Consider the following 13,099-nt stretch of genomic DNA (forward strand, 5'->3'; position numbering starts at 1 on the left):
AATACTTTTGAAAAGAATAGATTTTTGGAGAATAGCTTAAGCTCCAAAAAAATAAATAATAGCAAAGATCCAATTTCATAAATGATAATAATTCACGCTTTAATTCAACAAAACAACATGAATAAATATGTTGTATAACTATAATCCTTCAAAAAAAAAAACAAAAAGGTAAAATCTTAACTGAGCTAAAATTTATCAACAAACTAATATTACCAAACACTAATGGTAAATAAAAGTAACATAAAACTTTTGATAGAAACACCTAAAAATCTACTAACCTAATAATCTAAAAAATCAAATAATAAATATTTGAGATGATAACATAAGACAAATTTACATTTTGAATTGAGAAACTACACTCAATTAACCATAAAAAAAAAAATTAAAAACGAAAAACCATGTTACTAAAAGATTATTTATAATTATTTATTTTCATCTAGATGAAGGACTTAAACTCAATGTTTTTTGATAAATAATTTAAACTCAGTGTTGTTGTTTGAGAACACAATCACGACGGATGGAATTACAAGACATTTTTGTTGTCTTTTGTTAAAGCATGGAAATTTAAAATATCAAGAGTAGACAAATTAAAGTAATGCATGTGAAAAGAAAAAAGAAGATTAGATAAAATAAAATATTAGAAGCCTTAGATGACAGGTGGCAATTTCGGCTGTGTCGTTTTACATTTGTAGGAAAGAAGTTTGGAAATTTTCCAGAAGATACTCCAATCTTCGTTTCTTATAGATTCTTGTATTATTCTAAAATCAGAATACGCGGAGACACTGGAAAACCAAATAACAAAAATATTTCCGCTTAAAGGAAATTGGAAGACATTTTTTATCCTACGATTTCCGCTTCTTCGTTGCTTTTTCATTTTACCCAACCCTGTTCAGAATTCGGATCATCGTTTCATTGTGAACAAGCATGTCTGCGTACAGATGGAAGAATTTCGACGAAGAAGAAGACCGACCCGAAAAGCCTCGCAGGTACGGAGTCACGGAGATGAGAGGCCCAAACTACAACCTCCTCAGCCAGAATGTTCTCCAGGTACTCCGTTTCTGTAATTTATATTACTAATTACCATTTTGAGATTCGATATTTAATAAGCTAGTAATTAGTGACCCTTTACATGTCAAGCTCAGTTTTAATTGCTTTGCATAATTATGCGGAGTTGGGTTTGGGAAATTGCTGATAAAGTCGCAAATTTCCCAATTCTTCTTTGATGAATGCCATTTAATTTCAACACCAGGGAGTTTCCGAGTTCCCACCATTATTAGTAGTCGGGTTTTTCGTTAATCTATCATGACCTAGTGAATTTGAAGAATTGGGTTTTGGGAGGTGGATCAATGTTTAGTTGTGTGGGGAAATAATGGTTTTGTGTGCAGGATATATTCGAGTCCATGGGGCAGTTTGTGGATGGGTTGAAGTTCTCTGGAGGGTCTCATAGCTTGATGCCAACGTCGTTTGTCAAACAAGTGATTGACATGGCTCACAAGCATGACGTTTATGTCAGTACCGGTGATTGGGCTGAGCATGTTCTTCACAAAGGTCCATCGGCTTTCAATCAATATCTGGATGTGAGGCCTTTATGAAGGATTTTCATGTTACAAGTTTAACTTTGATATCATCATTGCTAGAGGTCGTTTCTAATTGTCATGGCATTTGGCGTGTTAATGTGATCTCATTTAGGAGTGCAAGCAGTTGGGATTCGACACGGTCGAGGTGAATGTGGGATCGCTGGAAGTCCCCGAAGAAACGCTCTTGAGATTCGTGCGTCTAGTTAAGAGAGGTGGTATGAAAGCGAAGCCTCAGTTTTCTGTGAAGTTTAAGGAGTCTGATCTTCCAGTTGGGGGTGACAGAGCATTTGGAGCTTATATTGTTCCAAGGCCTCCATCATCTGGTATGACTAAATATCTCCCAAAGAATTTATTCTGACCTTTCTTTTTAGTTTTCTTCAATCTCAACAATATGGTCTGTAGAGAGGAGGGATAACTGTGCATAAAAATTAATGACAGAGTAATTAGGCTATCTTCCAGGAATGCTATATGGTTTGGACCACTCACTGGTGTAATTGGTGAACTAAGAATGATTATTTTCCTTATCTCTAGCATTAGTTTTTCATTAGTAGTTTTTCAGTAAAAATAAACATGAAGTCCTGGCATCAAATAAACATAGTTGAATTGAGGTCAGAAGATGTGAAAATAAGTTTTGGTGTCCATGCAGGGTTAACAGGAGTGGCATGCATTTTGGGGGTAAGGGATAAGGTTAAGCCTAACTTTTGGTCAATTGTGGTGACTGTAACAGAGAATGAATGGCTTTTTATATGTGTGTCAACAAAGCAAATTTTCAAGCGCTAGCTTCTCTTTGATTTCTTTGTTGTTAGATATCAAATCTATATGGCAACCGTTTTACAAACAATTGAGCAGGGCATGCTATAACTTAAAGCAAAAAGAAGTCAAGAATCTACTTCTGAAAGGGTGAATGCGAAAGACAGCCTAATTTGCTAAATATATAACTCCTTTTCATTGATTTGTACAACATTTTAAGCATTAGTATCCTATTCACTTTGAGATATAGACTGGAAGATTCCTTATTATTGTGCAAAGGTGATCAGACGCAAATAAAAATAAAAAACACTAATGCATGTTACCTGAATAAGGAAGTTGCAAATTTGCAAAATGTAGAAGGGCATTATGACTAACAGAAGAAATTTTAAGGACTTTCACAGTAGCCACTAAAATCATACAGTATCCAAAAAAGAAAATAAGAACCTATCTTTAGCTTGTAATGTTCAGCCAAAAGTGTTTACAACTTCAGATAATTGAGCTCCAAGATAGTCCAAAGTTCTGAAATCATGTTCTGAAAGTGATAGCTGTTATATCTCATATCTGTTATAATAATCTTCTTAAAACTGCTTCATTGGCATTAATTATCATCCCCTCCATATGCACCTTGATACTTTGTCTAACTTTAGTTGGTAGCAATAACTTTGGTTGGTAACAATTTTAATTAATAAATTGACCTTTCAAGAAGTATGTTTGTTTTGGTATTAGCATTGTTTGTTTAATTTGGGCTAATGTTTTTCCTTTCTCTGAAATTTAGACTTGCATTTGTAAAATCTTGTGGTTGCTGGTTAGTAGGTAGGTTAGGCGGAAAACAAACTTTAACATGAAAGATGTTCTGGATTTGGGAATGAGGTCTCCAACACAATTTTTGCGTTTTGGCACTTCCTGAGAACTGTTATTGCATTCATCCTACATGCATTTAATGTGTTTACATTATTAACTTATTGATGACTGGATCATGTGAATGGATTCTAAAATTTGTATTTGTTTCCATAGAATTAGTGGAAGATGTTGATCTTTTAATCCGAAGGGCTGAAAGATGCTTGGAAGCTGGGGCAGACATGATAATGATTGATGCTGATGATCTCTGCAAACATGCTGATTCTGTACGAGCAGACATAATTGCTAAAGTCATTGGGCGGCTTGGTCTTGAGAGGACCATGTTTGAAGCATCAAATCCCAGGACCTCTGAGTGGTTCATCAAACATTATGGTCCAAAGGTATGTTTATCTTCTACTCATTTTTTTCTTCATTATTGCGTGAGTGTCTTCAATTTCATGTTTTTCCTTCTCATTTGCCTATATGGCTAGGTTAATCTCTTTGTGGATCATTCTCATGTGATGGACCTCGAGTGCCTCCGTGGACGCAATTTGGGCAAAAATCATAAATCTGTACTTGGTTCCTCTAACTTTTTGTTCTGATCAGCTGGTTGCTACTTTTAAGTCAAGGACCAAAAAAAAAAAAAAAAATTGTTTTTATGTAGACATTTCTATTACTTGTTGGAGCTGATTGTGTTGTATGTGTTGTTGCTGATACATAACACATGTTCAGTAAAATCCATGTGTGTAAAGAGAGTGAAGTTTGGCAGTCATTGAGCAAAGCTCATTACAGATCTTGTGCGAATGAGGTGTGTGTATAACAACTATCGGTATGTGCCTGCGTTCATGAAGCTCCTAGTTTACCAAGTTTCTCTGTATTAAAGTCTATAAATCTGGAGCTATAGCATTTTATGCTTTCTTCCAGATATTCTTTATTTGGCAAGCATTGCAATTTGATAAGCGTTATTTTGGAGCCACTACATGCTAAGATGACACAATTCAAACTATGGTAATACGTAAAAGATTAATTAGACAATATTATGACTTTCAAAATTCAAAAATAAATAAAAACTAAAAATGCGATGGGTTATTGTGTGATTTTCAAAAGTATGTGGCTAGATGCGCAAGAAGAATAGAACAGGGAATTGATGGCATTTTTGTAATTTATCGTATAACTAATTGTCTTTCCAATTTAGTATCAATATTGAATTTTCTTTTTCTAAATTAGATAGTAGTGAAAAGTTAAAACTACATGCCTATTACGAATTTATTGCAAATGAAAATTACCAAAGAAACTTGAAATTACAATTAGATGTCCAATTTTACAAATTTGATCATTTACAATGGAAATTTCAGGAATATAAATTATTTTCATTAATTTTCTTCTATTCAAGACAGTTGTAGTAAATTATTCTTCAATTTTGATAAATATCTAACAATATAGAAATAAATGTAAAACAATTTTAAAAATATATAAATATTTTTGTCAAATTTTAAAAATTATTTTGATAATCATTATTATAATGAAAACGTACAATGGGATAATTATTAATCTCATCCTCTCTTCTAGATATAGTTAAATTAATTAGTACATATATATCAACATGAATATTTTATTCTGATCCAAATTCCTAAATTTTGTTATTAGGCTACTACATTTGCCATGGCATACCAACTGCAGGATAGAAAGGTGAGTATATAGCATTTCAAATTTGGAAGTTGTATATTATTAGAAAAATTGGCAAAATGTTCAAAGTTGTATGTTATTAGAAAAACTGGCAAAATGTTCATTCTTCGATAAAATTGGTAAGTGTGGCCAGTCAGTTGGATAGAAATAACTCTCAGCCTGCGGACGAACTCAGGAAATCTGGCTTACCTTGATTGCCTTGCTCTTAATAAAGCACAATTTGACTATTAAAAGGAAAATGACATAACAAAGAAAAGAAAAAAATAAAATAAAATAAAATAAAAGGAGAGGAAGACAGATAAATGTCTGCTATTTGGTTTGCTCTCAAAAAATCACTACTCTGCAAACCTCAGCTGTCTGATGTATATGATCCAAACCTCAGTGGTAATCTTCACAACGTTGATTCTGCAAGTTCAATAGCAGAGAGGTCTACTTGCAGCAGATGCATATCGAATTCTAAATATGTCATTTGGCGAAGCAAGAGACACATTGAGAACCCATCTCGTTGCAGTGCAAAAATCACGCCAAAAAGCTGTGTAATGAAGGCCCAGAAAAGCAACACTGAAGGCAATCAAGTGCCTTCGAACATTTCCGGTGCCGGAGCTTCAGAACCTGAAGGTTATCAAATGGTGTCCAGCTCTTTTGAATTCCAAATACCAGCTGAGCTCTTAAGGAAATGGGATGAGCAATATAAAGACTTGGATGCTGTTGAAGCAGATCATGTATCTAGACATGCAGGTACAATACTAATTAATTATCTCAATTCCCTCATAATAATTATATTATGTCCTTGTTCTTGTGCCTTCTCTTCTCTCTCTTTCTGGCACATTTATTTTAAATATTTTACTGTTATTTTTTTGCACTGATTGGTTTGGATCAATTTCCCAATCTATTTGATTGAAATTATTGCACAAATTCTCCGGGAATATGATTAGCATAGATAGGTTTACCTGTGTACTTGGTTTTATTTATTGTCTTATAGGACTAGAAAAAGAGCGTACTTGTCTGTTTTATATGCTTCTATCTGTTTCTCCATACGACCCACGTTTACCAAAGCCTATATTCATTCCCAGTCAATTTTGAGACACCTTTGAATCCCATTTTCAACCGCTTTTTGACTATTTTCTCTGAATTTATATTGCCTTCGTAATGGAAGAGGAATAGCGTGTACATTGCTGAAGTATATTGCTTTCTCGTATATAGGAAGGAATTTACAAAACAAAGATGATAATAATAATAATAACAATAATAATAATAGCTGATTGCTTATTTGACACTGTAACAATTAGGTAGGTCTAATTTTGTAACAATTAGGCAAGGCTAATTTTCTTCATTTTCAACCTAGAGAAATGGGTCAAATGCCTCATGTTTTGCTTCATGATTGTGCAGTCACCGAGCTAGGTGAAGAAGACTCGTCGAGGAGGATTGTGGAAATAATATGTCAAACAGGTTGCATTGAGTCTGAGACCAACACTAAAGAACAGAGGATTGAGAGGATTTTGAAGGTTCAAAACATGCAAAAAATCCTTGATTGGTTTGAAGAATATAGAGAAGTGGTGAAAATGAAAGCTAGAACAGAACCAGATAAAAACCCTCGTTGCCTGGTTGATGGGAATGAGCTCTTGAGGTTCTATGGCACAACCATATCATGCTCAATCGGCATGAATGGCTCTTATGGTCCATGCACTTCGGATAGCTGCGGTGCTTGTCGTATTCTAAGAGATGGGTTTTCCACCAATAAGAATTTGCATGGTTGGCTTGGGATTTTTACCTTGTCGACGAGTCAAAATGCTCTAAAATATATTGAACACAATGGAGAAGGCAAATCTCTCAGGAAAGCTTTATTTGTATGCAGAGTAATCGCTGGGAGGGTTCATAGGCCACAGGAAAAAGTTCAAGAATTTACTGGTTCCGAGTTCGAGTCATTGGCTTGGAAATTGGAGCCTCATTCGAACGTTGAAGAACTCTATGTACTAAATCCCAGAGCTCTACTCCCTTGCTTTATGGTAATTTTCAAACACTGAGACTGCAGATTTTCAAACTACAAATTAGTTAGGAGTTGTGATCTTTTTCTCTGGCTAAAAAAATAAATATTTCAATTTTTTGCAATCTTTTTCATTGAAATTTATTCAGTGACAAAACAATAAATAAAAATTTGTAGGTAAAATAGTATAAACTAAGCTCCCATTCAAAAGTCCTGTGGTCATACTCTTTTGGGATCTTTGTGCATCAGAAGTGATAAAGAAAGAACATTTTTTCTTTTTTTGGTAATTTTTTTTTGTTTTTTTTTTGTTTTTGGGGTACTACACAAAGTAACAACATGGGACTGTGGATGATATGAGATTTGTATGAGACAAAGTAATTGGGAACTAAAGAGTTCTGTTATCAAGGACATTATAAACAGAACAGATGAACCAAAATCCAAAGAAAACAACATGAAAAGCTACGACGAATTGTCATGGGAGTGACCCACTGATCCCATGTGAAAAAGAATATTGACTCATGGGACCCTTTTTAGCAAGATTGAGTGACGTTAAAGCCATCCAGCTAAAAAAATGACTGACATCAAAGCCTCCCCACCTAAAAAGTGCTCACATGTGACTCACCGTATGTTCAATAGCCACCTAACAAGTGCCACACGTGTGTCTAACTTTGACTTTGTGCTTTTTCCGAATGTACCATGTGCACAGATTTTTTTTTTTTTTTTTTGGGTTTTGTTTTTGTTTTATTTTTTATTACTATAGGAGTTACAAGTATACTAAGCAGGGCATGAATAGGGGAGGTGACTTGAATACAGAGAGATGTTTCACTAATCCTATCATCCAAGTTCGTTTTATTTATTTATTTTTTTGACGCTGGGGTAAAAGGAACTGCGTATCATTATAAAATAAATAATGTTCTTTAAAAGATGGGGGTCTAGACACGCCTAGTTGTTAAATGTGGCAAAAATAAAATAAAATAAAATAAAAGCCATTAAACATAGCCAAGGCATATAGAAAAGTGAAATCCCCCTCCAATTTCTATATAATAAAAAAATAATAATAAACAACTTAAAAACTTTAAGGATAAAATATATATATATATATATATATATTTGTATTTCATTCTTTTATTCTTTTAATTATTAGTTATTTTTCATTTTTTTAGTGTAATAAACTATTATTATTTTATTAATAGTGTATTTATCGTATATATTAAAATTAACTAATTTTAAATTTCATATCTATATTTTTTATCCTGTATATTTTTTTTTTAATTTATGATGTATTATATGCGCACATACTGAACTATAAATTCACCAATTATATATTTTTTGTTTTTTTTTTTTTTTACATTTGTAAATAAATAAAAAGATTAAATACGTATTTATTATTTACATATTTTGTCATTTTGTATTTTATAAACTATGATAGAGAACAAAAGAAATATAATGGATTCTTTAAATGCCTAAAAGAATAATAAATAGAACTTTATTAATAAAAAGAAATTCAACAAAATTGAAGAAAATACAATAAATAAAACTTATTATTTTTATTAATTTGTTTGGTTTCCATTTACTTAAAACACTTGGAATATTTATTTATTTATATCGTGTATATATTTATTTATTTATATCATGTATATATTTATATATATATATATATATATATATATATATATTTAATAAGAAACGGTTTTCTAAAAAAAAAAAAAAATTGATTTCAGGGTGAAAAGATGCCTTATTGTTGGAAACCATACAATGTTTTAACACTTTGGATATTTCTGAAGCGTTGAATTTTTTCATAAGTATAATCTTCTTTATAAATAATATTGATTTTTATGATTGAGAAAAAAAATTAAAAATACTCGTTTCATTCTTGCCATTCATTTATTTAGCATCTTTAGCATTAAAGAGACAATATTACAAAAGTATTTGCTCCTTTTGGGGATATGTAATGTTATTATTCTCATAAGGTAGTTGTTATAGTTTAGGAGATATTTGCATATACAAGATCATTTAGCAACAGTGTAGGGCAAAAAATGTCTTCCAGATAAAAAATTAAATTTTTGCATCGACTCATAAATAGGTTTTTCCTATAATCTTCTTTTCTTTTCATATTGTTGGTTGTTTTACATGCTTTGATGACTTATTTGTCGTAGAAACATTTCTTTGAATAACAACATAGTCCTTAAAAAAAAAACATATTCTTACCAAAAATAAATAAAAGAAGTCGTCTGTAAATTTATATATATATATACACACACACACACACCAAGATAGTACATGTTTATTTGATATTGTCTTGTAAAATTATTATTTTTTATTTATTTAAATTTTATTGAATTTTTATAAATTTTTTATGGAATTTATAGAATTATATAATAATTTATCAAAATTTTTAAAATTTAAAATTTATTTAAAATTTATTAAATTTTAAATTGAATATACCGTTTAACTTAGGTTGTTTGATTGTTTTGCTAAGAAATATTAAGGACTTTTTTATGGATTTTTTTTTTTTGAAATGTTTTTCTGTTTTTTTGATATTTAAGATGATAATTATATGTCTAGTATTTAAAAAATGTTTATTTCATAATAGTCTAATTATTTGGTGGTGTAATAAAGAAGCATCTATTTGGGAGTTCAGACTAGGCCAAAGAAATGGGATATTGTATAGCTCCAAGGTTTGAAGTAGTAGTTGTTGGAAACACTTTCACGTGCTCACCTTCTTCCTTCTAATTACAGTAAGATCAAAATTGTACTAAAATCCTCTATTTAATGAACCAACTCTGCCACCAAAAATTAGATAACGATTCCTTTGTTGGTGTTCCAAGACTTTCAGACTTCAGAACATTGACTTGGAATCATCAACCCCTCGAACTTCACAAAAATCAGAGAAACCAAAAAACCTAGGAATTACCACTAATGGCCACCCAACCAATCGTCAAGAAGACTGCGTGCGTTGTCGGCGGCAGCGGTTTTGTAGCGTCTCTACTGATCAAGCTATTGCTTGGGAAGGGCTATGCCGTCAATACCACTGTCAGAAACCCTGGTAGATCTTCCTCTGTCTTTTGTTTTTTGTTTTTGGGTGTTTCTGTTTTCTTCTAGAGATTCTAGATTTTGTTGACTTAGAACACTCAAAAGTAACGAAATTTCTTTTCCTCGTCGACAAGGTAATGTTATTTTTCGTCTATTTATTCTTTTCCCGTCCTTCACCGACTTTTGTGGATGTTATTTGGTGGCCTTAGTTTTTTTTTTAGCGCAGTCACATTTAATAACCCTGCATTTCTGTAAATTGCTTTTGTGCCCCGTTCTACACTTGCAGCAACATTCTTAGTTGTAGTGACTCAGAAAATACTATGCTCAGATTTGAGTACTGCTGTAAACTTAAAAGCTTGTTAATTTGTGCTGCCTTGACACTAAGAAGCAGAGGACCTTTGTTCATTGATAAATGTTTCAGAAGAAACAACAGCGATGACATGTTTGATCTCTGATAAGCTTTTCACACTCTACTTTTAAACGTTATTAGTGATGACAAAAGTGAAAGAGCATAGAGTGTACTCTTATGTTTCACTACTAGTCCTGGTGAGCAAATTATTTTGACAACGAGGACCTTGGGAGATAATGTGATTCCGAGCTGGACAATAAACAGTAGTGCACAACACTATTTGTTAGAAATGTTAGTAGGATGACCAAATTTTTGGTCCTACTTTTTTGTACTATTATTGGCTAAAGTTATCCAATTTTTGGCTTTTTTTTTTATTTTTTTTATTTTGGGTGCAGACAATGAGAAAAAGATATCACACCTCAAAGCACTGCAATCTTTGGGCGAGCTTAAAATATTTGGTGCTGATCTAACTGAGGAGGGAAGTTTTGATGCCCCTGTAGCAGGTTGTGACCTTGTCTTCCATGTTGCAACCCCAGTCAACTTTGCCTCAGAGGACCCAGAGGTACATAAAACTGCATAACAAATACTTAGATTTGGAATAGCTACTGGATATTCATTAACAAAAAGATCAACATTTTCCCTTTGTCAACAACTAGAATGACATGATCAAGCCGGCGGTCCAAGGTGTACTAAATGTTCTGAATGCTTGTGCAAAAGCTAAAACAGTCAAACGTGTGGTCTTGACATCTTCAGCAGCAGCTGTATCAATCAATACGCTTAAAGGGACAGATTTGGTCGTGGATGAAACCAATTGGACTGACGTCGAGTTTTTGAGTACACAGAAACCACCTACCTGGGTAATCCTCCCTATAGAGTTCTGTTTTACTTTGTGATGGTCAACAAACACAGCAGACTCTCTAAATGAACAAATTGAACAAGAGGGCTTAACTATTGCCTTATCTGAATTTGCAGGGCTATCCAGTCTCCAAGACATTAGCAGAGAAGGCAGCATGGAAATTCGCTGAAGAAAATAAAATTGAACTTATCACTGTGATCCCTTCTCTTATGACTGGTGCTTCTCTCACACCAGACATCCCAAGCAGCATTCAACTAGGAGCATCTTTACTGACAGGTTCGTGACAGAAATTTACAAATTAACTAAAAGATGGGATTAGGCAGAAGATTGGCATTTTTAATGGAATTGTTATTATTTTTTTTAACATGCTTGCAGGAAATGAGTTCCTCATAAATGCTATGAAAGGTATGCATATGCTATCAGGTTCTATCTCCATTACACATGTGGAGGATGTTTGCCAAGCTCATATATTTTTGGCCGAGAAAGAATCTGCTTCTGGTCGTTACGTATGCTGTGCTATCAACACCAGTGTTCCCGAGCTAGCAAAGTTCCTAAACAAAAGATATCCACAGTACCAAGTCCCCACTGAGTAAGCTCCTTGAATCCTTGATCAATTTTAAATTCCTGTTTTAGACACATTGCAGGGAAGGCTATAGGCTCAAACACGATCACTTTGAGAAGCTGCAGTACTTAAAATCATTAGATTCTGATCCGTCCAAAAAAGTACCTGATAAAGGATGGGTGTGCATTCCACAAAGGGTTATCCCAGTTGGTTAAGCATACTTTACTCCTAATCTGGATCGCCGATTCGAGCCAGGAAAATGCCCTCTAATTCTAAAGAAAAGGAAAAAAATGGGATTGGTGTTACTAATTCAAAGGCATTTTGCTTTACACTAACCCATTGGTTTTATTTGGGGCATAACGTTGCTGTTTCATTTGCAATTGCAGTTTTGGAGATTTCCCATCCAAGCCCAAGTTAATTATCTCTTCTGAGAAGCTAATCAAGGAAGGATTCAGTTTTAAGTACGGGATTGAAGATATATACGACCAGACTGTGGAGTACATTAAGGCTAAGGGGCTGCTCAAGCACTAAAGAGTGTAACTGGTTTATAATCCTGTCATATATATCCATATATGTTTTAGATATATATATATATATATATGTGTGTGTGTGTGTGTGTGTGTGTGTGTGTGTGTGTGTGGATCGTTCATGTAGGACTGGCAGTGACGATCCTGTTGCATGAATCCTTTATGTATTCTCATTTTAATTTGCTTGAGCGCGGTACTAGAACTAGCTTGATGTATATAATGAAACTAATTATCTTCGAGCAAATTGACAGCCCTGCTTTAAAATATATAATACATCAGTATTTGCTTACAAGTAGTCATTATTATTTTTTTTTCTTTTTTCGGGAGTTATTTGCGCCACTGCCCTCTAGAACCATGGCTGAAGAGATTGTCTTTATTTAACATTTTGCAGTTTTGTTCCCTGTATTTTGACCAAATTATTGAGCCTTCAAATTTAAAATGTTTCATATTTAGACCTTAATTCACAATTTCTTTCACATTAATCCAATTTCCACGTTGTTTTCTAAATTAACCAACACATAGTTTAAAATTTGAAAAATTATTTAGTTTTCTCATTAATCAATTAATCATTTTTTTTTCTTCATCTTGTTTGTAAATTAAAAAAAAATAATTTTTATTTCGAATATAGTTTAGGAACAATGGTGCAAATAACCCATATCATCTTTTCTACCAGAAACATGAGTCATTATTTAAATTTTCTATTTTCCTCACGTGCTAGTGATCTACTTGATGTAAAGCCTTCAATTCAATTTTAGGCCCATCATTAGCCGTTCTTTTCTTTTGTAAACCAATAAATATAATGTAAAGGCTCCACCAAATGTATATACACACACACACACACACACACACACACAGATAATATGCAAAGGTCATTTCAAGAGTGTAAGTTTGGACAATATGGCTCACTCAAAGCCCAAGGTTTTGGGCTTTGAGAATTG

The 13,099-nt window shown here is 33.0% G+C and overlaps 3 protein-coding genes across 3 annotated transcripts; all 3 read left to right on the forward strand.

Annotated features, from left to right (window-relative positions):
- Nucleotides 1-688: 688 nt before the first annotated feature.
- Nucleotides 689-4,098, forward strand: LOC107421311 (protein HEAT-STRESS-ASSOCIATED 32). The gene is made up of 5 exons (XM_048467481.2): nucleotides 689-1,047; nucleotides 1,386-1,577; nucleotides 1,690-1,900; nucleotides 3,342-3,565; nucleotides 3,656-4,098. Exons 1-5 carry the CDS (start codon nucleotides 925-927, stop codon nucleotides 3,764-3,766), a joined length of 861 nt encoding a protein of 286 aa, XP_048323438.2. The 5' UTR covers nucleotides 689-924; the 3' UTR covers nucleotides 3,767-4,098.
- A 133-nt stretch (nucleotides 4,099-4,231) lies between these two features.
- On the forward strand, nucleotides 4,232-7,115 carry LOC125418365 (uncharacterized). Its single transcript, XM_016030460.4, has 2 exons — nucleotides 4,232-5,588; nucleotides 6,240-7,115. The coding sequence occupies exons 1-2, from the start codon at nucleotides 5,153-5,155 to the stop codon at nucleotides 6,872-6,874; spliced, it is 1,071 nt and encodes a 356-aa protein (XP_015885946.3). The 5' UTR covers nucleotides 4,232-5,152; the 3' UTR covers nucleotides 6,875-7,115.
- Nucleotides 7,116-9,476: 2,361 nt separating this feature from the next.
- On the forward strand, nucleotides 9,477-12,453 carry LOC107421422 (anthocyanidin reductase ((2S)-flavan-3-ol-forming)). Its single transcript, XM_016030661.4, has 6 exons — nucleotides 9,477-9,880; nucleotides 10,612-10,778; nucleotides 10,873-11,073; nucleotides 11,189-11,348; nucleotides 11,448-11,661; nucleotides 12,021-12,453. Exons 1-6 carry the CDS (start codon nucleotides 9,754-9,756, stop codon nucleotides 12,163-12,165), a joined length of 1,014 nt encoding a protein of 337 aa, XP_015886147.1. The 5' UTR covers nucleotides 9,477-9,753; the 3' UTR covers nucleotides 12,166-12,453.
- Nucleotides 12,454-13,099: the final 646 nt, after the last annotated feature.

The sequence above is a fragment of the Ziziphus jujuba genome, chromosome 1 (genome assembly GCF_031755915.1).
Source record: "Ziziphus jujuba cultivar Dongzao chromosome 1, ASM3175591v1".
NCBI classification, from domain to species: domain Eukaryota; kingdom Viridiplantae; phylum Streptophyta; class Magnoliopsida; order Rosales; family Rhamnaceae; genus Ziziphus; species Ziziphus jujuba.

Excerpts from the sequence above, each read along its gene's own strand:
- LOC125418365 (XM_016030460.4), top strand. The coding sequence starts at position 5,153 with ATGTCTGCTATTTGGTTTGCTCTCAAAAAATCACTACTCTGCAAACCT. Across the intron at positions 5,589-6,239 it reads TCATGTATCTAGACATGCAG|TCACCGAGCTAGGTGAAGAA; the intron begins GTACAATACTAA and ends ATGATTGTGCAG.
- LOC107421422 (XM_016030661.4), top strand. The coding sequence starts at position 9,754 with ATGGCCACCCAACCAATCGTCAAGAAGACTGCGTGCGTTGTCGGCGGC. Across the intron at positions 10,779-10,872 it reads TTGCCTCAGAGGACCCAGAG|AATGACATGATCAAGCCGGC; the intron begins GTACATAAAACT and ends GTCAACAACTAG. Across the intron at positions 11,074-11,188 it reads CACAGAAACCACCTACCTGG|GGCTATCCAGTCTCCAAGAC; the intron begins GTAATCCTCCCT and ends CTGAATTTGCAG.
- LOC107421311 (XM_048467481.2), top strand. The coding sequence starts at position 925 with ATGTCTGCGTACAGATGGAAGAATTTCGACGAAGAAGAAGACCGACCC. Across the intron at positions 1,048-1,385 it reads TCAGCCAGAATGTTCTCCAG|GATATATTCGAGTCCATGGG; the intron begins GTACTCCGTTTC and ends TTTTGTGTGCAG. Across the intron at positions 3,566-3,655 it reads TCAAACATTATGGTCCAAAG|GTTAATCTCTTTGTGGATCA; the intron begins GTATGTTTATCT and ends CTATATGGCTAG.